The sequence below is a fragment of the Patagioenas fasciata genome, chromosome 4 (assembly GCF_037038585.1).
Source record: "Patagioenas fasciata isolate bPatFas1 chromosome 4, bPatFas1.hap1, whole genome shotgun sequence".
Lineage (NCBI taxonomy): Eukaryota > Metazoa > Chordata > Aves > Columbiformes > Columbidae > Patagioenas > Patagioenas fasciata.
This window is the reverse complement of record NC_092523.1, coordinates 61045100-61070910: the sequence shown is the minus strand read 5'-3', so window position 1 is coordinate 61070910 and position 25811 is coordinate 61045100. Positions and strand designations below refer to the sequence as shown.

The window sequence follows — 25811 nt, the reverse complement described above, 5'->3', positions numbered from 1 at the left end:
AGTGAAGAAGGAAGACAGGGAAGCATTTTATTATTCTTGTTCAAAAAAATGTTTTCTTTACCTCAATTTTGTGATTGTGTTATTAGCAATGCAAATACAAAAATGGTTATGAGGAAAAAAGTGTGAATTTTAGCAAAGGTAATGCTTGTAACTGCTCTTAAACTAAGAAAAGATAAAACTCTTGTGCTGTTCTGAGAAAGCTGCTTGTTCTGGCTGTACTGAGTGCAGGAATTACAAAAACAAAATGGGATTCTTGTTATGCTCATTTGCATGTTAAATATTCTGGATGTTTTTCCAACTCCCAGTTATTTCAAAGCAGTCTGAGTGTCTGAGCTCTGGGAACAAACGGAACACCTTGGAACACTCTTTGGTGTGCAGATGACCGCTTCCCTGCGAATCTGCTCGTCCAAAACAGAGCGAGCTCATGATTGCGCTCTTTGAAATCACAGAAGGCTGCTGGGATAAAGCCTTTCCTTCATATCAGGGTAAAGAAGATGTTTGAGAAGGTACAGATAGGCAAACAGCATTCATTTGCTTAGTGATGAAAGTCGTTAGCATTTCTGTTTTCTTTGTAGTCAATTTTGATATAACTTGGATGTGTAAAGCAGGTAAGAAGTAGCCCAGCAGTGAAGTGCTTAGACTGAGTTCAGCGGCTCTTTAAATCAGGTATTATCCTACACTGTTGAACATGTACAAAATGCCTGTATGAGGATGAATTTCAGATCAGAAAGTTAGTATTTTAATAGTTTAGTGCTCTGTCCACTAAAATATTTCTATAAGTCAACAAAAAACCCCCACAACAGATCTGTAGGAACACTTGGGGTTTTTTTCAAATGGAATCTGTGTCAAAATAAATGAGGCAGATTGTCACAAGGAGAGTATCCTTAACGATCCGTTAACATTAACAGGCTCCAAATACTTGCTCTGAAAAGAGATCATGAACCTTCTGGGCAGTGGCACCTTTAATAGTAACAATCAAAAGGCAAATGGCTAGGATAAGAACAGAATTAATTACTGTTGTGCCTTTGTAAATCAGTAAGTCTTTCCCAGGTGGGTTTTCGTGTGTGCATTTTATGCAATAGCTGGTTTCCCTTCTCAGGAAGGAATTAGTAGAGCTAGAAAAGGTGAGGGTGTGAAGGGAGACCAGATCTGCAATGAAATGGCTTTGATAATAAGAAAAATTAAGCAGTGCCAATTCAGTAAAGCTGTGATAAAGTTGTGTAAAGTTGGGAATCGGAGCTGTGAATGGGAGACAATTGTTCACTGTTTCTCTGAAGGATGTCAAGTGAAACTACCAGGCAGCAGGTGTAAAATGAAGTTTGTTTTGTTTTGTTTTTCCTGCCACACACTGCCACAGGATGCAGTAGAGGTGAGAAATAGAAATGTACTCAAAAGGGGTAGGATGAATTCAGAGGGAAGTCTGTCAGAGGCTGGTAAGCACAGACTGTGATTGCAGCTGGAGCTGTAGAGCCCCCAAAGCTGGGGGCAGGACGGCAGGCTTGTCTGGCTGTTTCTGCTCAGGCCACCATCAGAGGTGGCGTGTTGGCCTTCAGAGACTAGAGCTGAGCTGGTATATTTAGCCTAATGACCTTCACTGCCTTGCTGCCTTTCAACAACTACAAGTTATAGCCAGCCTTTATCTTCTTTTTTCTTAGGGATCTGGGAATGTTGATTGACAGATGACTGAACACGAGCCAGCAGTGTGCCCAGGTGGCCAAAAAGGCCAACAGCATCCTGGCTTGTATCAGAAATAGTGTGGCCAGCAGGACTAGAGAAGTGATTTTGCCACCACACTCGGCACTGGTGAGGCCCATCTTGAATCCTGTGTTCAGTTTTGGGCCTCTCACCATAAGAAGGACACTGAAATACCAGAGAGAGTGCAGAGGAAGCCACAAAGCTGGTGAGGGGCCTGGAGCACAAGTCTGAGGAGCGGCTGAGGGAGCTGGGGCTGTTTAGCCTGGAGAAAATGAGGCTGAGGGGAGACCTTGTAGCTCTCTACAACTACCTGAAAGGAGGTTGTAGCATGGAGGGTGTTGGTCTCTTCTCCCAAGTAGCAAGTGATAGGACAAGAGGAAATGGCCTCAAGTTGTGCCAGGGGAGGTTTAGATTGGATATTAGGAAAAAATTCTTCCCAGAAAGGGTTGTCAGGTATTGGAACAGGCCGCCCAGGGAAGTGATGGAGTCACCATCCCTGGAGGTGTTTAAAAAGCATTTAGACGAGTTTCCTAGCGACATGGTTTAGTGCTAGAGTTAGGTTATGGTTGGACTCGATGATCCTGAGGGTCTCTTCCAACTGAATGATTCTTTTTCTCACACACATGCTTTTCCCCCCATACCTCTGCTCACAAAAGTAACTCCTTCCTTTTCCAAACTTAGTGAATATATTGGTCTTCTTTCAAGCTACTTGATTTTATTTTCCCCTGGAAAGTTACCCTTGCATCTTGTTATTCTTCTTCCTGGGAACGCTGGTGCGTGGTTTGCTTAAACGCACCAGCCTCACCTAGGCGCACATCTTACTACGTACCTGCCGAGCTCTCCTGACTACCTGTGGTCTGATTGACACACCCGTCTCCCCTGGGAGCTGCGGGGACATCCTGCTTGATTTCTTTTTTTCCCCTCATGTGAACTTGGCACCAAGCACATCTGATGACGTGAAGGTCGTGTGTAGTCAAGGACAAGGAACAGGGGTGGGGACTGTGGTACACCGAAGCCCTTGAGGATCTTGTCTGTAAGCGTGGCCAAAAAAATGATAGTGTATCTGTCAGGAAACCTTTGTTCTCCACTTTTACTTGTGCTCAAACTTACTTGCATTCCTCTGTTCTGGTGGGGACAAGACAAAGAGCTACTTGTCCTTTCTCCCACTAGTTTTTTTGAAGGAGCAAGAGATACGTGCCTGGTAGGTCCGTTCAAACACCTCTCTGTTCCTGCTATCAAACCCTGACATTAGAGGAATTAGATCAGTAGGTCCCTTAAATGTGCTCCTTCAAGCTCTTGAAATTCTCTTAAAATTGCTCATATTTTAATATTTTAGCGTGTGGTAAAGAAAGCATTTTACTCTTGTGCATGTGTGATCACTGGGTGCAATCTGGTTTTGCCTTTGTTCTGCTAACTAGTTGGATGGATGGGTCAGGCACAACCTTTTATAAAACCTTTTTTTTTAGATGATCCTACCTTTTCAGGTAGGTTGAGTTGAGGAATTTTCATACATCTAGACTTCTTCCACCCACATGGGTGTGGTGGATTTAATTTCTGAGCTGGTGTGCCATGGGAGTTGAAAGCAAGTGCTGCTGTTCCGATTTCCACGTTTAAATCGCTTGTGCCTGGCGCACACGGAGCTGGGAGCGGGAGGGCTGCCTTCTGGTTTGCTCATCTGGTTCTTCCCAGGATAGTGCTGGGAAGCAGAAGCTGGATGAAATTACTTTGTAGTGTATAGCTGGCCTCTAAACCTAATAGGAGCAGCCTGCTCTGGATAATAATAATGTTCATTTAAACAATGCTAATAATCAGCGTCCATTCTTGGGATGTGCAAATCGAAATGTGCAATGAGTTGAAAGTACAAGGGAGCCTTGATAATTGAGGAACAATTTGCTTAATTATGTTATTCTTAGTATCATTAAAATGTTGCAAGAGTGAAATGATTTTTTTAATGTTTCACAGCATCAATATTTTTCCAGTCTCCTGGATAATTTAATAGTCAGGATACATGTATTTAAAGGAAAAAAAGAGGTTACTCTAGAATATAGGTGAGTAGGAAGTGGATAAGAATAATAAAGATAAGTTTGGGTTTTTGTGTTGGGTTTTTTTTTTGGTTGTTTGTTTTTTTTAAACCCTGCAACTAAACAAACACAGCCCCCCCAAAACAAAACCAAAATAAAACAAACCACCAAAACCAACAACAACAACAAACCATAACTACCTTGTTTATTTCACTAAAATAGAAAGCTAGGGTATGTAATGAGGGGGCTTAATGAAGCAGGGTACCTGTCACACCTCTGTGTTATTCTAGTTGGAAGTGATCTTCTGTTGCAAAAACTGTGGTTTTCCTCTTGCTTTTTGGGTATTGAGAGAGGCCAGTTCTCGACTGGTGACTAATCTCAAATGCTCAAGTGACCTTGGTCAAAAACAAATAAATACGTGCAAGTGCTGACTCAGGTTACCATATTCAAGTAATAACCTTATGGGCCTTTGTCTCCTCTAGATTAAAACAACAGATTTGTGTTCTTAGCTGTCTTACTGCAGCTGTCAGCATCTTTGTTCTTTCTGTGACCAGAGAACCGGTTAAATAAGTAATTAAATAAGGCATAACCTCTGTTTCCAAGGCATATTTAAGAAATTGATTACTGTCAAAAAAATATAAAGATATTATAAAGATTTATATATAAATGGAAAGACTCCAAAGAAAATGTTAATGTTCAGATATTCTGATGTCCACTGATTTTACAATTTTGAATTAATAAAACTGACTTTTCTCATCCTGTGTTAATGATTTATATTTTTTTTGGTAGCATATTAAGGCTATTTCTTCATTGCTGTGCTATGTCTCTATCTTTGCAGATGCTGTGAAGCCACCAGTCAGTTCTTTACAACCATCTGCCGAGTTACCCTTGCCCATCAACACTTCACCACCTTCCATGCAAGCCGAATCTTCCCTACCTCCTCCTTATCAGCTTATTAACATCCCCCCACTGGAGTCTTCCTCTGGTCAAGAAGATCCTCAAGACTACCTACTGCTAATAAACTGTCAGAGTAAAAAACCTGAACCTACGAGGTAAGGGACATTTTTTTTCTTAATAACACTTGTATTACAGGCCAAGAATGTTTGTGCTAAAAGCACTGTTTTTAATTGCGGAGTCATTGAACGTTTGGATGCACACAGTATGCAGGAGGCAAGCTGCTTGTAATTTTTGCTTCTTTTTTTTCTACGCTTGAACTTCTAGCAATAGTAAGTTGTTTGATCAGTGCTAGACCCGTATTGCATTCTTCAAAAGCAAGGACAGGGATTGCCAATACGAAGTATAGATAAATATGGTGATCCAAGCATTTTGTCACAGCCTGGAGTGGTGCATGGCACAGAGCAGGAAGGTGCCCTTTCTCTAGCCACAATCTGCTGTGTTTAGTCCAGTCTAAGACTGGGAAAAGCGGGAGAAATTTGACCTTTCTCCATTCCGGTAATTGGTACCCTAGTTTTACCAGTTAAAGCTTCCGTGGAAGAGATTCAGTAAAATGTGCTTATGTTCATTATCGCCTGCCAGGTTATCACATCATTGAATGTAGCAATCCTCAAGTGGTAGTAGTTGGCTATTAGCAGCATGGTTCAGACTCTCAAATGGGAGTAAAAGGTAATTATTTTATGATAACTAAGAACACTTAACTTAAACCATTTAATTTCTGTATCGTAGATTTTAGATTTTTTTTCCAAACAACAGGTATCTAAAACCAAGCTCAAATTAGCTGTGTTTCTTACTGAGTAAGTTGTATACCCACAGTTCTCCCAAGAAGTGTACAACAGGAAATTTTAAGGACTGAATTTGAGAACAACTACTGAATTAAATGCTAATTTATTTTTCCAACTGCTGCTTCCAATTTGAATAAATGTACAGAAACTCTGCTTAGGAGGATATGACATTTATGGTAACTACCTGAGCAATATCATAGTGATTTTTCTGAATGGATCGTGGTGGCTGGGCCACCCCTTGCGCAGGCTGCCCGAGGAGTTGGTCAAGTCTCTGTCCTCCAAGACTTAAAAAAGAAAAAAGAAATCAAACCAGAAAACATAAATGAACTTGACCAGACAAGCTCCTGAGGAGCTTCACCTGACTTTGAAGTTAGCATTGCTTAGAGGTATTGGAAGAGCTGGACCAGATAATCTCTGGAGGTCGCTTCCAACCTTGAGTATTCTGTGGGAGAACCTTATAAATCTCTCTGGCAAGCCTCTTTTCTGCAGTAATTTAAATAAAATTTGCTGGAGTATTTCCAGAAAAAATAAATAAAATGACACATTCTTTTTGTGATTGCAAACAAATGCATGGAAGGCTGAGGAAAGCTTCCTTTGAAAGTGTTTTCATGAGTATTTCACATACTCCCTTAGGGCCATACCTTTTAGTGGTGGTGCCTTCTTCATCAACACCTTCATGCCCTGCCAGTTTTACCTGTGCCATGTTCTCTCTGCTCCCTTGGCATTTTTATCTTGCTCTGTTGTGCCTGAGGAGTTTCCTGCTCCCTTTACTGATGATTACATGGTAGAAAAGCATCCACCCTTTACAATCTTTCTTAAAAAAAATGGAGTTCCTTCAGTGTCTGCTTTCTCAATGTTAAAGGTTTCACTGCTTAGTAATATTTAGAAGCTGTTAGTGCCTGAGAGGTATGTCACTGTTCCTGCCAAAAACTATCCAAAACTTTGGTATTGCTTCCAGAACTGCTTGGCAGAGAAATCTTGATGTTTTTCATTTAAGTGCCCTTTTGCTCCAGCGAGATATAGGCATGGCGTGGATTTCTAACTCAATGTGAAGTGTGGTTTTTACGAGTGACCAAGGTCAGGATGTGTAAGAGACTTTATGACCCGACTTCTGCAGTTGTGTGATGTGTAGGTTAAGTAGAGGGATTAAAGTCTGAGGAGACCATAAAAGGTTGCACAAAATGGGGCAAAGTGTAGACGTGAATAGCGTGCAGAATTCCTACAGAAAGGCTTCGGTGACACAGGAGAGAAGGTATTTGGGGGTTGGGGAAGTCAGAAGGTCCAAATGGAGATTAAATGTTGAGGGGGCTGAGAAAGAACTGAATAAAGTATTTGGGAGCATAGAGATTGTTTAAATAAATGATGTTTTTACGGGGATATTTTAAGACAGTGAAACACTGGCATTGTGATTACCTGGAAATTTTATGGGCTTAGTGTGTTATATTTGACTAAATTCAGTAAATAGCTATGTCCTTTTATTAAGAAGGCTGTAATTATGAAAATCCAGAATAATAGGTACGCTGGAGTTTCAGTTCCACCTAAAAAAGCTGCTTATGTTTCATGCCTGGTACAGTAGGTGTTCTGCTGGATGTGGGCCTGAGTATAGAGGATACAGACCTTTTCTGATGGAATTGGGGCTTTGTATCTGCATAGCATGTTACTAAGATGATCGGTTAGAGGGCACTGTGCACTACCCCATGTACATCCTTACAGATGAAGGAAAAGTAAATGACTGCGTCATTTTCCTATTAATTTCTAGACTTGGAACAGTTCCACATATGTATAAAAAAGCAGGTTGTATAGAACCTTTTTTTCCTTAAAGTGCAAAGCTTAACAGATGTAATTAAATAGGAAGGTATTGTTACTTGGATGGTTTATTTCTATGATGTTTTCCTTTTAGACTTAGAAGTTGCTGATATGTAGAGGGAACATCTTCTGTTTTAAGTTTGCATATTACTTTATAGGTAATCTGGGAACCACTGAACTTTATTTCAAGGCATTTGGGTTCTTTTCCAGGTGAGGCAGGTAACTGAGAAAGAAGTAGTATCCAAGCTGCCTCTTTGAAATTTTAGAGAATTCTGATGTTTCAGAACTAACAAATAATTTTGAAATGCTTCATTATGGTGTCATGCAATGTACTGTGAGAATATATTGGGTGCAGCACTCGCAGCTGTAGTAATCGTGCTGTATTTTGCCTCAAGTAGTTTTATGCTCTAATCACTGCTGACTTGAGAAACAGCATTGTTCGACTGCAGCATTTAGTGAGATTTTTAAGGTTTGTATTTGGATCGTGAAGAAGAAAATGCAGCCAAAGACTTTCTCCAAAATTCTTATTGTCCTGGCTCATTCGAGAGGTGTATTGAAATACTTAATGCTGTCTTCCTCATCTTTCCGGTGTTTGTGAACCAGCCAAGGGTCAGCCTTTCTCTCGGAAGAAGGGCAGGAATACCTGCTATTAGAAGATTTTGAAAGTAAAAAGATTCCACTGCAGTGAGTGAACAGTAGCCATTCTTGGAACGCGTGTGAGCAATTAATCACAGAGCCATTAACTTGCCTGAAACTATTTTTTGTTTGAGATGTCTTGCATGGTGTTCTGTGAGTTTTAATAGAAAAACTATGTGACTCTGGCCTTCCATTTTCTAGAAATAGCTGTAATCAAGATAGAGCTGGCTATACTTATTTATCTGTCCACATTTTTACTATGCTTGCTGTTTCTTTCCTGGATTGCTGGCACAGAAGAGCAGTTTTGCTGCCACTTTGTTCCTAGTGATCTGTTTAATAGGTCATATCTATTTCTGCAGATGGGAAAAGAATCGGCTTGAAAGGATGAGTAGGTCAAGCCACATGGAATATAGCATATTCAAAAAATAGGATGATTGCCCCTCAGGCTAAAACACTTTAAAAACTTTTTTTGCTGGGTCTCTGTCAACAAGTCGTTTTTAGCAAGTGGAGGCGGCATTTCTGTTGGGCTTGCCCTGCCCCCAAGACCTCACTTGTGCTCCATGCATCTTATCCTGCAGTCCTTACCTGTACAGACAGCAGGCTGTGCAGGTATCTCTTCTTCACACATGGAAAGCGGTGTGCAGTTTTGCACTGAGGAAGGAATAGATTGGCCATTTAGCGTAATTTGCTGTTATGTGATGCTGACATGTGATAATACTCGGTCTGTATCACAGTCATCCTCTGCTTATAAATAGGGTGAGGAGTTTTCATTGTGTTACAGCCAACTTTGGTGTTACTTTAAAATGAGGTGTTAAAAAAAAACAAACAACAAACACATTAAAACATCTTAATTATCAATTCTTAATGTAATATTTAAGCCAATTCATTATTTTTCTTTTCTTTGAGCTGTTCTGAAGTGCATGGGAAGAATTAAAGTTTTCAGATAAATTTCTCAAATACAGAAGTCACCAAACATCCTGCATCTAAAATCCTTTCTTTTTTTTTTTTTAAAAAAAAGCAAGAGTAAAGTCTGTCCCTGAACTTTAGGTCTAACCTAAATTTCCTAGAGGTAGCACATATCCCGTATACGTTGTAAATTTTCAAAATTGTACATGTTCTTCTTATAGTCAGTGGTTAATACTGACTTCTGAAAACGATTTACACTTCAGAGGCTGAATTCCCTCTCTTCATTTTTGGCATAAACAGCATTCTTGGCCCATGCTTCAGACTCTCTTCAAACTTTTGGTCTTGCAAAATCAGATTTTGGAATTCATATTTTGAAAATTATTTCAGTAGACTAAATAGTTGATTCCAAAAGATAACTTTTAAAAACAATGTAAATCAGAAATGCCTTTTTACAATGAGAGATGTCAATTGTTGCTATCGGCTAAGCAAATGACAGACCTGGCTGCTTCATGGGTCATGGTTTTTGAAAGTCGTCAGTTTTTGCAAGTGCTTGTGATCAAGAAAGAAACAACAGCATTCACGTAGACCCAGAAAAAACTCCTAATTTTAAAAATGATAGCATTTGTTGATTATATATGCTGGGTAATCCTTAAGCACTGCATCATACGTGTGCCATTGTTGCATCTTGAGCTTTGGTTACATACTCCTGCATGTTGTGCATCTTTAGAGTAAAATATAACATGGCATCATTATAATGTGCCCTAATGTCTGTAAAAACACCATGGTGCCTAGAACTGGTAAGATTTTTTTTTAAGGATATTTGCTCTGCTTTTGTGTGTAAAAATAGTTTAAAAGTCATTTGAATTCTGGTGCATGGCCAAGTGGATGAAAGTGATCCTATGTATGAGCTGTGAATTGAAAAATAACATAGAGTGTAGCTTTTTTTATTATGTGCATTTCTGTTCTGGCTTTGTAAGGTAAATGGTAGTGTTTATCTCTTATTTTTGGAGTTGTGATATTTTGTCATTTGAAAGTATATCGTAGTGAACTGGAACTAATAATTTTGGTTCTACAATTGATGGTCAGTGTCCAGCTTCCCTAGACTGCCCACTTTATTTTTATAGCATATAAAACACAGATCACAGTCCTTGCCATACTTGCTTCTGTAAAACACACATGACTTTTGCTGAGACTTAGGTCCGAAAGAATACCACAGAACTAGAAGAGTATGTCTGGAAAGTGAGGAACTTCTGCGTGAATCCTTTGAGTAAAGAGCAAGGGCTGCAGCTGGGGCTAAGCTCAGAGTGGTACTGGTCACCCAGTATGGTCAGAACTCATTGTGCACTCTGGAACCTCATGTAGTTCCTTCAGTCTTGTGTGATCTATTTTTTGCAGTGAATTTTTGAAGCTCTGAGGCAAAGGAAGCAAACTGTTAGCAAACAAGAGAGAGGTTTTTAATCGTCAGTATCATAAGGAATATATGAAGGTTCATTTTCTTGGTTGTGCCAAGGATAAATAGTTAATGAGAACATTAATCTTTGGGGGTGTCTCTTAAAGTAAATGCAGATGAATGGTCAGTGTCACCTAGAAACCGAGCCCTATCAGCGTGACGGACTTAAATCTATGTTTAAAATTGTAACCAGAACAAAATGAGTATGCTTTTTCTAATGAAAAAACAAACAAAACACAAAACAAAACAAAAAAACCCCAAGCTAATAAAAAAGGTGACATAATTAAAGCTGGAGGAGAACTCTTAATAAGCCACTTAGGCTGATGGAAGGTTGTATCTCTGCTGTTCAACAGAACAAAAAGCAGTTGATTTAGGTGAATGACATTTTTCTTGACTGCAGATGTCCGCTCTAAGCTAATCATGCTGGTTCCCTTGATAGATGGCAGAGAGGCACTTTGGGAGTGATTCACCGGGGTTTAGATGGATTTCCAAGAAGAATGGATTGCGTTTCACGCAGTCTCCATTTCTCCAGTGTCTGTAGAGGAAACCTAAAAGAATAGCTAAACTGGATTCCTTTCTTCTCAAGTTACCAGAACCCTGGGAGATAAATCCAGCTGTCTCTTAAGAAAGTTAGTTTTATGTGATCTTATGAACAAATTGAAATTTGAATAATAAATTCTAGTTGTGGTCACTTTGAGGCAGAGACTCTTTCTTAAAATAAGAGAAAAAAATGGTTCTTGTGATACTCATGCCCTCGATTTTAATGTATTTTATTCCTCAAAAGTTTTGTAAAGCACATAGTCTAGTTGCTTAATAGAGGTTAGGAAGAGTAGTATAGCAGCTATTCATTGATACAAGCACGTGCTGAGATATTTACACACATACGTTTAAATTAACACAATGGTATGGTGGTGTGGTAATGAAAATAGGAAATATCATGCTATGATGCATCTAAAAGTGTATGGACTGCACTAACTCCACCTGTGTTAGTATTTTGCCACTGTCTTGACTTTCAATTAAGCAAGGGGTCAGGCTCATAAATGCTCTGCCTGGAGCAAGGTAACTGGGGAGGTTTACAAAAAAAACCAAGATTGCAAGATTGCAATGTGTTTACTTTCATGTAAGTTTGCTGATGCTGGTTAGTATCAGTATTAATGAATGCTCTTATGAAAGATGGAATTTCCAAAGAAATCAAAGGTAAACTACTGTGCAGTTTTCTCTAAGAGTACTGCCATAACTGCATTCAGGACAAAAGCACTCTTGCATATACGTCCTGTGGACTTTTTTCTTTAAATTTCCTCAGAGAGCATGCTATCTTCCTTCTTTTTCTGTTCATATCTGTTATTTCTCTCTCCTCCATGTGTTGTGAACCAGTTTTATGTGGTCAGTAGCTAACTTTAGGCATGCACTTCAGGGTGTTACAAGCAGTCCTGTTTTTTCCTCTTACCATTTTGGATTTTTTTTCGCAGTGATTAGAACTAGCAAGTACTGTACACCCAAGGACTGAATGTATTATCTTTACCTTAAAGAGTGCCATTGAAGTGCAGCTAGTTTGCACCATGGGTTAAAAGAGAAAACAAAAAACCTACCAGCCCCAAAAAAACTTTGCTCCAAATTGGATTCCTGGGAATCACTTGCTTTATGAAACATCAACTTATTGTTTAGCTGCTGCTAAAGCTCCACACTTTTGTTGTCTGTTTCACCTGCATGGATTTGTATGTATGTAATTACTTAGGATGCTTCTTAAGTACTACCATCTGTATGAAAGTTGAGTTTCTGCATTTGATTTAAAAAAATAAATTGGAAGAGACTGATAGGCTTTTTAGTTGTTTACATTTCAAATGGTGTGTTTATTATTTGTAATGTTTGTTTTTCTTTCTATGTTCATCAACATTTTAATCTCATGTGTAGATCTCACGCTGACGCCGCAAAATCAAGCTGTTCTGAAACAGACTGCAATGATAACGTGCCCTCCCACAAAAATCCCGCTCCGTCAGCGAGCAAGCATGCTGTGAACGGCTTTTTTCAGCAGCAGGGTGTCTATGACTCTCCACCTTCTCGTACTGGACTGACGCTGACAGACTGTGGCCTTTATAACCTGCCCAGGAGTTACTCCCAGGATGTTTTACCGAAGGCGGCATCTCCGTCTGGGACTGACGCAGAAGGAGAACAACATGTTTTCAATACCCCATCAGCAACATCTTCGTTAGATGCACAGATGAGACACATCTCCATTAGCTATGACATTCCCCCCACACCTGGAGGTACTTATCAGATTCCACGAACTTTTCCAGAGGGAACGTTGTCTCAGACTTCAAAACTGGAGACTATTCCAGATATTCCTCCACCTCGCCCGCCAAAACCTCACCACGCCGCAGATCGCTCTCCTGTGGAAACATGTAGCATTAGTCGCACTGCTTCAGATACTGATAGTAGTTACTGCATCCCTACGGCAGGAGTGCCGCCCTCACGCAGTAATACCATTTCAACTGTAGATTTGAATATATTTCGGAAAGGTCAGTATGCCGTATTTTATCCAGAATTTTCCTGTAAAACGATGTAATCTTGTGATACGAATGATGCAATACGAATGATACAAATGGGCTGAATGATATGAGGGGTATTTGTAGCCTTTAAAAACAGGTGTTTAGCCCTTCACAAAGCCGTCTGTGATCACAATGCTTAAAATATTATGTGAGAAAGGAATAAGAGAAGATTATTGAAGGAAACTGTCAGAACAGCAAAGCACAGAACATCAGTAAGGGATGTATATTGCACTGTGGCATTCAGTCTTAGCTAAAAATATTTTAAGACCTAGACGTTTATGAAGTTATGAGTCTTTAGAAAAACAGCAGTTAATGACTAATAATCTTTGTTTCTTTTAGCTAATAAGCTCATATAGCCAAGTTCAATCCTGCTGTTGTCAGTCTTTCAGAATAACCAAAGTAAGGTTAGCATATAGTGGTCCAAATCTGCAGAAGCTGAAAAGTGTTTCATGAAGGTCAGTGGGACTTGATGTATAACCAGAGCTTTGAGATCAACCCTGATCTGGTGATCATTGCCACTGAACTTTATTTATCTCCTTGTGATAGCTATACATACTATTCCAGATGTGCTAGTGCTTTTTTTAATAACTGTTTTTTCCTTTAGCAGCTGAATGTATTTCAGGTCCTAGCAAATCTACTGGAGCTACTTCTACTTACAGAAGTTATAGCTCCTTGAGGTTTTTTTTCTGTCTGGTTGTGGGGTTTTTTGTGATTCTGTGGTTGGTTGGTTGTTTTTTTTTTTTTTCCCTGTTCTTGTTCCCTCAGATTTAAATTAGAGAAATGCAGTGAGAGGTAGAGATTGGGAAGCTGATATTTATTGTTACACAGAGCAGTTGTTTTAGTCTTGTTAACTGCTCTTGGTCTAAGAGTTTCATTTCTTTCATGTTCCTGAGGCAGGTGAGCGTTACAGTGTTATTTTAAAAGTCAGATTTTCAACTGGTTAGTCAATGTCTGAGGGGATTTTAAAGCAGAATTCTTGGAGTTACACTAGATACGAGATGAGAGGCTGAAACGAGGAAGGGGACGGAGACAGGGATTTTAGAGCAGGCAGCCTACAGAATGAATGTGGTTGTGCAGGCACCCAGTGTTATCCGGTTCGTCATTTATTTTGTAGGCTAAGTATAATAACAGTGGTGGTCATTAGTTTTTTGAAATGACAAAGGAAAACCTTTGAAGACCCTCATTTGTTTTGCTAAGTTTATAAGGGAGTACTTCGCTAAAGCTGAGATGGCCAGTGTCAGGAAAAGTAGCCTTTCTGAAAATACTACTGTAATTTGGTTGCTTAATAGCAGAGGTGTTTATTTTTCCTCTGAGGTGGAAATCTCCAAAGAACTTGGGAGCTTTTTTTTTTTCAGGGCAATGCAGGGGGTTAAAACCTGGAGTTTGGCCGCAGTTTCTGCCTTGGCACCAGGAGGAGGAGTGTGCCTGTTGCAGGCTGGGGCAGCCCGTGACCCACATGGGTCAGCAGGACGTGGGAGCCAGGTGTCTCACAAACACCCTTGTCCGCCAGAGGAGAAGCCACAAAGCTGAGGACCTTCTTATTGCAAACTGCCAAGAGCCAGGACCGTGAAACCTGGGAGATGTTGGGTTCTGTAGCAGTTTGCTCAAACTGGAAGCCCCTGGGTAGCTGACAGTCACCTGTTCCCACAACGGATTAAATCCTGTCAAATCAGCCCTTTCCAAGGGAAGGGTGGCCCATCAGAAAACCTCTCTACAAGACCGTAAATTACATCTGCTGTTTCTTTATTTTAGAATAGGTTTTTCCTGAGGGCCCAGTATCTCAAAGTCCACCCTTACAATAAATTCTTATGTCTGCCTATTTGAAATTAAGGCTTCGCTTTTTCTTTAAAAGGAAAAATTACTTTTTATTTTCTTGCTGCAGAAAAATGTCACTCTAAGAGCTTCAAGTTGTGACTGATGAGTGCAAAGTTTGTTTGTGAACAGGGTCCTGTCAAGTATATAGATAAAAATCTATGGGCCGCAGCTTCAGGAGGTGTGTTTGTGTGCTCTCAGAAGCAGACAGTAAATAACAACAGACTCTGGGTGCCTGGTGCCAAGTGACAGGAACAGGGATGATAAATAGCTGCTTTCTCTTCTTGTTTCTTTAGAAATTAGTTCTCAAGACTGTTATGATATTCCACGAACGTTTCCGAATGACAGATCTAATTCATTGGAGGGCTTCCATAACCACTTTGTAAGTATGACTTGATCTGATGAGATGCAGCAGTGACAGTGCTTGAATGTTCTTTGTTCCTGTGTGAAAAAGCAAGCTGTATGGTACTAGTGATTTTTGTATTTTATTTTTTTAATTTTTCAGTTTCAGTAGAATATATTACTCTAAGTAGATTAGGTTAAAAACTCTTATGATTCACAGCTGATTGCATAACTTATTTTGTTAAAGGAAATATATGTTAATTCTAGAAAAACAGAAGCATGTTGACAGTGGCAAGTGTTTCAAGTGAAGATCTAGATGAAAATTATGTCCCAATGAATCCCAACTCTCCTCCACGACAGCATTCCAGCAGCTTCACTGAACCCATCCAGGAAACGAACTATGTACCAATGACACCAGGCACGTTTGATTTTCCGTTGTTTGGAAAGCAAGTCCCTCCTCCCGCTCACATGGGTTTCAGGTCCAGCCCAAAGACCCCTCCCAGACGGTCAGTACCTGCTGCAGAGTGTGAGCCACCACCAGTGGATCGCAACCTCAAACCAGACAGAAAAGGTGAGGAAAATGCTCTATAGAAACTGATTTTTATCATTTAAGAAAATAACATAGCTTTTCCTTCTTCCAATTGGTCGAAAATGATCGTATTTTTAGAAATTCTAATGAAATCATTTTTATTCTATGAGATATCCTGGAATTCCTTTAAGTTATGGCTTATTTTTCACCATATTAAAACATCACAATAATAGTGCCAAATATAAGCATATGTTCAAATTTTATTGCTGTAGATACTAATGAAAAAATAACACAGAATGGTGAGTTATAGTCCTTATACATAGAAGACAGCTAACCACATTATGATGGAGAGAGCACACAAGGCATTGGATAATACAAATTTATAGCCATAACAAGGCTTGGTACAGGTTCAGTATATATTTTCACTGTATGAAGTAAAAATTAAGAATAACTTATTTCAATATTTTGCATATTTGCTTTTGATGTAAACATCGTTAGAAATTAATTATTACAAGAATGAGTTGTACATCATGCTGCTTTATAGTCCTATTGAAAGTATGCAGTGGTCTTACAAATTCTTATGTAGAATAATTATTACAAATTGTGAAGGAAAAATGAGATTAAAGAGAGTGTTTGCTACTAAGTAGGTTAATGTTAAGGCCTCATTTCAGTCTCTAAAAGCAAGGAAAATCACTTGACGTTGGGGCTACTTAGTGCTCAAGTGTTAGTGGCCACATGGTGCAGTCATGGGAAGATGTTCAACATATGGGTTGTGAGGTTACTGTATATATTTTCCTTGGGATTCAAATGGGAAGAGGGAACCGCTAATTCAAGCAAGCCCTCAAGGTGTGTTTGCTTTATCACAGGAGCTGGGTGCCATGCTTACACTGAAATTTGTATAAACTGTAGTAGGTAAAAAATTCCTCGCCATTATCGAGTGTGGTAGATTAAACAATATCATAAAGCAAAAGGAAAACTAGCCTTATGTGGAAATATTTTAAACTGCTGAATGTGTGGAAGATGACTCTTATGAATAAGTCTGAGGAAGCTGCAACAATTTCAGTGACAAAATTGGAAAAAAAACCCCAATTTTAGAGGGCCCCTCCAAAGCTGTCCTAAAAAATACCTGCCCTGAATCTGGTGCATACTGGGTTTACTTTTCCTTAAAATAGGGTGGCCAGAGTTCTTAAGAAACAAAGAAGGTACTGCCGTGATGTGTCTAAAGACATACTTGTATTAAGAATCTCTTTCCAGTTAATTTAAAATGTTTTATCAGCCAACCTATCAGAAATAAAGGTAAATGCTTAAGGAACTGATTTCCCTACTACACAGTTCTTTTTTCAGACAATGTAATTAACTTTTTTGTAGAAATGGGAGCTAAAAATCATTAGATCAAATGTCTGCACTATTTTGTATTTGAGTAAGTCCTATTTTGAAAATCATGTGCTTGAAAAATTAGTATTTACATTGAAAATGGCTGACTTCATTTTCGGGAAAAGTCTATGTCAAATATTCAGATGAACCAAAATATTCACTAACTAAACCCTGAAATCAGTGTTTGTACCACTGAGCAAAACCAGCCTGTAATTAAGTGAAGCAGATAATACCATTATGATAGAGATTATATCAGTCTGAAATGGGAAGCACCACATCTGATCCTGGCTGTCCATCTTCAGAAAATACAGCGTGGCCTTTTTCAATACCTTTGTGCTTGTGTCTAATTGTTTCGATGTTACCAGAGCAATTCTCTTTAGTTCTTAAGAGACACTGGACAGTGACAGACTGATGAAAGCTCATACTGGAAAATATTCTCAAAATAAACACTAAACAGCTTTAAAATAGTTTCCCTGACTGGCCAGTTTATGTGTTTTACTGATAAAGGTGTTTGCCCTTCCAAAGTAGTAAATTCCTGTGTTGAAAAGCTGCTCACTTTTGCTGTTGGCGATGCCAAGGAGCCGCACAGGTGTCTGCTGGGGCAACATCGGTGCTCCCGCATCCTTCCTGTTGAATCTGAATTAGTGGTTTGCTTTCTAAAAGTGACATGTCAGGCTCCTCATTTGCTCCCGTCCTCACATGCTTTACAGCTAGCAAGACCTAGCTAACATCAGGGAACAGATTTTTAGATGTACTGAAGTACCTCTTAATTAGTATAGAGTGGCTGTATTTTTTTCTGTAGACTTTTAGAAGCTAAAATAATCACTGTAAAATAATATGATTATTTAATATAATTCAGAAAAATAAAATAAAAACACTTTAAAGCTCTCACCAAAAGTAAATATTCTGTAGTAAATGCTTTCGGGCTGGAAAAAAACTGTAGTAGATCTTGGGCTCCCGGGAATGATAATGATTTTGATTTATCATTGAGGGTTTTATCTCAGTAACATACACACATTGGCTCACTCAAATTTTATCAGGCATACTACGGTGAGTCTTTCATTGTTGTAAAGAGCAGATACAATGACACGTCAGGATGGTAATATGTTGCCATTTCAGGAGTTGAGTTCTCCATGCAAATAACTCTTTCCAGAAGTACCTTTGGGAAAATAAAACTGCAGTTCCTTTTGAATAAAGCAGGACAGAACTCTTGTTTTAGTGTACCCTAAAACAAGTTTGTGCCTTATATTCTACCATGTTGCTTTTCCAGCTTTCAAGTTCTTGTAGCAACTTCTATTATCAGATTGTTTCTGCTTATATAAATGCATTACAATAGTTTTCTGCTACGAATTAGTGCACAGAAAATATGAAGTTGGCTGATATGTTCATTGAAACTTGGGTAGATGTAGAAAGGGAGGAAACAGTACCTAAAATGGTTACCTGGGCAGTGCTCCTTTAAAACTTTTTTTTAATATGCCATTTGTTCGAGAATTTCTATTGGAGACTGCCGCTGCTTCTCAAAAGGTGGTATTACTGCAGACATCAGGTGTATTGGTGATAAGAACTCCAAGTGTATGAGGGCCATATAATGTTCTGTCCAAAGAAGCTGCTGTATCTTTTTTCATTTGTTACAGATTGCTGCAAAAAAGGAAAAAAAAGTGTTTGCACTGTCTCCAAGTAGCAATTCCTTTTTGGTAGCTGTGTGTGTCATTGAGAAATATCACCACCACCTTTCATGTGAGCATTAGCTCTGCCTCAGTAAAGTTTCTGCGTGGGCCAGGAAAGTTTGTTACATTCAGTGCTAAAAATGCATTTGACAAATAACACGGTGAGACTGGCACATAAAGAATGTGCTGCTTTTTCTTGTCAAGTGTTTATGCTTGGCATCTCTTCTATGTCTAATAATTCTAATAATTTCTAATAATATTCCAATAATGTGTTGGGCAGCAAGGATCTGGCAATCTGTCTATCAGCAGCAGTGACTCTAACGTGTATGTCTTCACAGGTCTGATATAAGCACCTGACGCTCTGGATAACTTATTAAATTCTTAAAATTCTTCAAATTTTTAAGAATAGGTACAGTTACACAGAAGTAGTGAGTATAACAGAGGACTGAGTTAGGAAAATCAGTAGCTTGGATGAACTAAATGTAGGTAATAAATAGGTCCAAAATTTACTCAAGTATGTGCACATTCTTCTGAGAGGGCACTTGTGCACCCTGGTTATGAGAGCCTGAGGCTCTTCAGTTTTCCCACCTGTCAGAACAGCCAGAGTGAGCTATGACATGTCCTATGTATTTTTCCACCCATTTCTATAATAGCTTTGGTTTAGAAAATGGGTTAAAAAATAATAAATTAAAAACAAATTCCCTATATATATAAAAACATATGTAGCCTTGAGATTACGCTACATTTTCGTGTAGCTTCATTCTTCTAGCTCACAGCTACTTCTGTAAATGCGAGGAGCTTCCAGTACTTTCTGGAAGTCTTTAAAGTAATTACAAAAACATGGTGTTTGTTTCCTGCCTCAATTACTTGTATCAAGTGCTTTATTATTTCTTTAGAGAAGCATACCAAAAGGTAAGTGATATATTGCTTCAACAAAATGGAAAGCGTTTGGCCAGGTGCTTTTCTGCGTTTACTTGTAACTGAATGACAAAAATAATCTCTTTTGTATTTTTTTTTCCAAGGTGCTATTTATTTTATTATAAAGAACTATGGTCTATTTGATTTTGTATTTCTGCTTTTTGGCTGCTTGAGCTTGCCATGGTTGCATGTAGTTGTGATGCTAAATTGGAAGCATTGTCGCTAGCAAAAGGCTTCAGGCAGAAGAAATATCCCATCCTACAATGCAGTTAGGTCTTATTCTCTGAGTTGTTAAAAGACTCTGACTGGTTCTGCCACAGAGCGATTCCGTGACATTTGTTTTGACAGTCACATGTTCATTCTTCAAAATACCATTTATGTAGGAAGGAACAGCAGAATTGAAGGTGCTGAAATGCAGTGGGGACGCCCTAGGCAGCTAAGGCAGCACAGAACAGCCAGGTTGTCTTCTGCTCCACCTCCTACTTACCCTGGGGCTCTTCAGAATATGTAGCAAGGGCTGTGGTCTCCATGCTGCTGACAGGATGGAGACCTTGCTGGGCCACAGGGAATGTCTGGCCATCCACAGGGAAGTTCTGAGGCCTGACAGAGGTTTGTGATCCAGACAATCTTCAGTACAAACATGTTGTAAATTAGAGACTAAGGAAAGTGCATGGTTGAAAATAAAAGGGATGGGGTATAAATTGCTTTTTATAAGTCAGGAGGTAGCGTTTGAGAGGTGGGAGGGCATCTGTGGGCCTCTGGGCCTGATAATGGTTCCTGCTGCCCCATGAGTTATTTCTGGGGTAGGAGGGTCAGGGTTGTGATTTTAAAGCAAGTCTTTAGGACCAAACATCTCCAAATGAAGTTGTTTGTTTGTTTTTCTTTTTAAAAAAATACTTGTTTAGGAGATGTTCAGAAGGACTCCTTACAGCTATATAACATTTGGGGCGGGGGGTGTTGTGCATACATCTCGTCTCTAAAGTTCATAGCTCTTAAGAAATACAGGCTTGCCACCTGGACTGACAAAATGTAGTTTTCCAATATCTGAATCAACCAATTGAGTCAGTGAAGGAATTGAATATGGTGGAATTCAGTTCTCCGGAGTCTTGGTTTAATGCCTGACTTACTGTAACCGGTAACTTCTCTTTTCTGAGGGGCAGCATGTCTGTGTGCCAAAGTTGTTTTTTTTAAGGTTCTGGAAAGAAATGTATGAGCAGTGGGCATATGGCTGAATTAACAATTCATGACCATGATGGAATGGAAATCAGAAGCTGAACCTCATTTATTTAAATGTGGTGTAACACTGCCTTTTTGTAATGTTTTTGATCCATAGTACTTAAAAACCCTTTGAGAGTTCGGTTTAGCATGGATCCCAGTGCAGGGTTGTGGAGAACTGAGACAGAACAATGCACTCAGGATCACCAAGCAGATACCTGACAGAGGGAGTAAAGAACTCAGGATTCCCACCTCATTGCCTATAAAATGGTGCTGGACTGTGCTGGACTGTCCAAAGATCGTTAGAGTTGAATTACATTCAAGCTTATTGTAAAGATGATTTTCAGTCCTAGTTTGGGGTTTGGTTCAGTCTTTAGTTTGCTGATGGGAAAAATAACCAATAGCTAAGCATAGTGCATTTTCACCTTTTTAAAAATATTATTTTTAATTTTATTTTATTTTACAAAAGTCTAATCTTTCAACAAAAATATGTCAGCATTTCATCTGAGATGTTTCTTACAACTTGAGTCCGTATGATCGCATTTAAAAGAGACTGCTGCTTGGCCATGGTAATTTTCACTCCAGTAAGTGATAAACTAGGATTTAGAGACTGCTAGTGATCCACACATTTCTTTTCATGCCAACAAAAAACCCAAATGCACCTTGAAAACAAGAGAACAAACAACCAAAAGAAACCAGGGGAGAGGAAAAAGAATTCTCATTGAGTTGGGACTTCTGGTTGTTTTATAAATGTTAAAATTTTTATCTGGGTGCTTTTCTTATAAATTTTTCTCATTTAAGATGTTACAAGACATAATTTGTGTGGTTAAACCACAAGTATGCAGATTCTTTATAAAAAATGTGGCTGTATCTTGCTATGACTACTTATAAGCATCTCTCATCCAGATTAACTTTGTAGAAAATTCCATTATTCTTTATTTAAGACCATAGAACCTCTTTGAAGAAGTAATTGTGTGCAGAGTTTTCACATGGCAGGAAGCATCTGCCACATTCTGGCCCCCATGGGACCCACTGTGATGCTTCTGGGTGACCAACAAAATCACCCATTGTTGTAGTGTGATATGATGCTGTAAAAATACCAAACAAATTAGGTAGTTGTTAAGGAAATTAAAGACCCCTCATTAATCACAAAATTAGTTATAAGTAGCCTAGTGAACAGTTTCCTTGTGAAATATTTACATGCTTGAGTGTCTGAGTTGGACACTGTGAACATGTTGCACATCCTGGTGTAGCAGCAGCACCACATCAGCACCCTGAAATAGAACTTCAGAGAAACAGTTAAGACATTTGTGACAACAGGAACTGGCATTTCTTTAAAAAATAATGATTAAATCAGAAGCTGGCAACACTGCAGCATTCTGTGTTATCATGGTTCTCTTGCATATTCTTAAATAAAGGATCACTCATTTTCTCAGGCTTTAGGACAAGTAGGCATTGAAAAGTTGTGAAAGATGATTTTACTCAGCAGCAAGAACTGAAGATCTATTGAAAAAGAAACTTATTTTCGTGGTGTCTTTTTAGAGCAGTAACACTGTTCATTTTTTCTTGAAGAAATCCATGCATTTCATCCTTCCATTTACACTTGTAAGATACACTTCCTGATCATTACATTTAGGAATTTAAAAAATAAGATTTTTGGGGATATTTTGGTGCTTCTTCAGAATTCCTAACACAGGCTGAATACAAATTTATTGATTTTTATTTTTTCTGCACACACTCCCCCCCCCCCCGCCTTGCAAATTTCAGAGACTTCCATTTAGCTTAAAATTATGCTTCCTTCAGAGCTGTACCAAATTACTTCTACAAGGCTAGTTTTTACTTAATAGCTTTAAATGAAATTTATGTAGCTCCTTCCTACAATCTACCCATCCTTAACTTGCAGCTGTGGTTGGTCTTACAAAACTTTGAAACAACAAGTAATTTCAAGTAAAGATTTTGTTTGGATGGCTGCATCACAGCTGCAAATGGAACTGTGGGTTACTGGACATCATGGTTTTAAAAAAAATTAAACATGAGTTTTCTGAAGACAAATTGCAAGACTTGCTCTGGTATTAGAGGTGATGACAGTATTGAACTCCAAAGATACTACTGAGAGCAGGAACATGGGTGATAACACCCTATTTATTCTTCCCTGCATGTGATTTTTCTTTTCTTCCTTGACTGCTTAATGCTGTTACAAGCAAACTCAGATTTTGATACACATATTGTCATGGTACTCCATTGGCTTTTTTATAGATTTAGTGTTAGACTTGATTTTTCCAGTGAACAAGTTAAACTCCTTTAGTTTTTTGTTTTACGAAAGTGATCTCAAGTAGTATCCTGTGGACTTAATGAATTTTAGTGCAGCTTTAAACTGCTAATCAATAAACACTTCAGAACACTGTACTTTAAGCCACCGTCTTTGTTATTGAGTGCTTTTAGTTCATCATGCTTGGGTGGATTTTTAAATACAGACATGTAGCATTACTTGCAAATTAGAGCAGTCAAATAGCATTTGAATGATTAATAGCTTTGGTATTCTCAGAATAGTTTTTATGGCATTTGGCAAATATTTTATGAATACCAGTGAACCTTAGCTGTCAGATGCAGTTGGACTTCTTTATAATCAGATATTTTCATAGAATCCTAGAATGCTCTGTGTTGGAAGGGACCTTTAAAGTTCATCTAGTGCAACCCCCGGATATTTTTTCCAATTTATTCTTAACTTCTGGAGCATTGAAAGTACCAGTGGTCTCAGAGAAGTTATTCTGAGAAAATGAAAGATGTCTAGGAAAACTGGAGACCATATTTTTAGATGACTGCTTTTTGTATTTCACAGTATTGAAATAGTAAGTTGATTGCGATTTGCTTTTAGTGTCCTGAAGAGGCTGCAGTTATCACCATCCATGTGGTATCACTGACCAGAACTAAGCACACTATTGATACCTCTGTTGCTGAGTACTAGTATGGAAATGAATATGAACGTTGTATAACTAAAGACATGTTTCTAATTAGAAGTACCTTGGCAGGAAATAGTCTTCATAAAAACAGAGATGAGAAAACAAATTCAGGATATTTGTAGGGCTCGGTGCTGAAGACCATGTACTCAGGAATCCGAGTTCACTGGGGTGAGGAAGAGGAAGAGAAGGAGAGGGGAAGGTTATTCAGCAGAACTGAAAACCAAATAATAAACCCTGTGGGAGTAAAACCATGAGCCTCAGCCTTGTTTTTTAAGGAAAAAACCTACAGAGGTTCTGAGTGCTGGAATTCTTGGACCTCAGTGCAAATTTCAGTTTCTTCTGACTACAGAGAAAAGGGGCAAAGATGCCTTTTTTTTTTTTTCCTTTTTTTAAATGGAAGCTGCTGTTAGTTAGGTCTCTTTGAAAGTACTTTTTTTTAGATGCAGGGCACTTACATGGCTGTTTTCACCTCTTGCTCTCTCCCTCCTATTCCAAGTAAAGCACTGCTCCGGCATTCCTGCGTCTGATCTCCTTGTCTCGTGAGGATTAGTCCCGTTAGCCAGGAAACAACGTTAACAGATCACACGTTGCTTAAACTTCGTCACGTTAGTAGGTTTACTTTAAAATTTTAAGCCCTGAATAGATGGTATTTAGACCGGTGGCCTCTTTCGTGAGGATGTCTGCAATTTCCTGATGTAAAATCCATTGCCAGCAAACCATGGAGCGAGCAGGCAGTCAGCTTAACAGAAATCTGGTTTAGTACTAGTGCTTCCAGGCCTGCAAACAAAATGAGGCTCTTCAATGAGTGACATACAACCCCAAAACCAAAAATGTTAGGACCCCCCTACTCTGAAGTAATTTGCTGCCCTGGGACTTCCCCCCCCCCCCAAAAAAAAAAAAGAAGTTATATTCCAAGTGTTTTATGGAAAACAAGAAGAGAGGATGGATTACCTGATGGAAAAAGCAAATGGGTTTTCAGTTTAAACCATTATTTGAAACAAAATCAGACATGTGAAATGGACTCTTCTCCTGATGACTTCTCAGACAAAGGCAGCATTGACACACACCGAAATGCCGAGAGCAGAATTCATGCCGTCTGAATGCACTCGAGCGCTAGATCCATAATCGCTTGTTCTACTTGGCAGTTTTTACAAGCAGCCATTTGTTAGAAAAATAGACTTCATTAGTGATTTTTCAGCTCAGCGTGCCCTTGCACAGCATTTGAATGATAGAACGTGCAGAAGCTGAGCTTCTCTCTCTTGGCCGTAGCCCTTTGCATTTCACAGGTGGTGACATGACTGAACAATGAAAACATCTAACTTTCACTTCTTGTTTGGTTGGTTTCACTTGCCTTAACTCCCCCCCCCCGCTTAGGTTTCTATATAGTGTGTTGTAACACAGTGTATTTCATTTTTAGTTTAAATACATATATATAAGAACTACATATTTTTTAACCCAGATTTATCTTTCCCGGAATAGGTGTGTAAGCTAAAAGCATTGTCTTACATGAGTGCCTAAACATTAGATGAGATAAATTTGGACATGTGAGCCTGAAGAAGTATGAGGCACTTTCTTCTCCATATTATATTCAGCTCATTTCTTCTTGGAGGTACTAGGACATGCTGTCAGAGAAGATTAGTGAGATTACTTGGGACCAGCACTAGGAATTTTAGTCATGATACTCTAGGTATAAAGTTTTTAAAAAATATGTATTTCTGTTCATAGGTCTGGCTAGGGATAGAACGGCCAATTTTTAGATAAAGAATGGCACTTTCAGAATTCCTGATGGATGTATTAAAAATGTCTTTTGAAAGGAGTAAGGGATACTCTTGAGGGCTTTCGGTGCCCTAGCTCATGTTACTTTATCTTCTTAAATGGGCAAAAACGGGGTGGAGGAATTCTGCACTACAAACACAAATAAGTAACCTCAGTTTTGTGATTATGATCCCCCTCCGCTTTTCGTTGTCTGGTCTCTTCTGTTGCACAGTATAATCTCCTCAACATAGATTAAACCTTTTTGGCTTTTTATTTTGTAGAGAGGCAAAAAAAAACACCCCAAACCCTGTGCAAACATTTTAATTCTCTGTGACACATTAAACCGGAGAAATTGCATTAGCCTGGCTGGTTGGTAGCAATAAGCTGTTTTGCCACCAAATTTATTTAGGTTGAACACTCTTTCAGAAGCAAGAGGTGAA

At 38.9% G+C, this 25811-nt stretch overlaps 1 protein-coding gene across 10 annotated transcripts in view; it reads left to right on the top strand.

Annotated features, from left to right (window-relative positions):
• The window catches only part of GAB1 (GRB2 associated binding protein 1), a 102274-nt gene that overhangs the window by 66452 nt on the left and 10011 nt on the right, over positions 1-25811 (top strand). For 7 of the 10 annotated variants that reach the window (XM_065836508.2, XM_065836512.2, XM_065836507.2 and 4 more), the window contains exons 3-7: positions 4555-4768; positions 7865-7945; positions 12165-12769; positions 14908-14993; positions 15221-15524. In XM_065836508.2, the coding sequence (XP_065692580.1) occupies positions 4555-4768; positions 7865-7945; positions 12165-12769; positions 14908-14993; positions 15221-15524 (1290 nt within the window). The remainder of the gene's footprint in view (positions 1-4554; positions 4769-7864; positions 7946-12164; positions 12770-14907; positions 14994-15220; positions 15525-25811) is intronic. The other 3 variants (XM_065836509.2, XM_065836514.2, XM_065836511.2) reach the window with 2 other exon arrangements.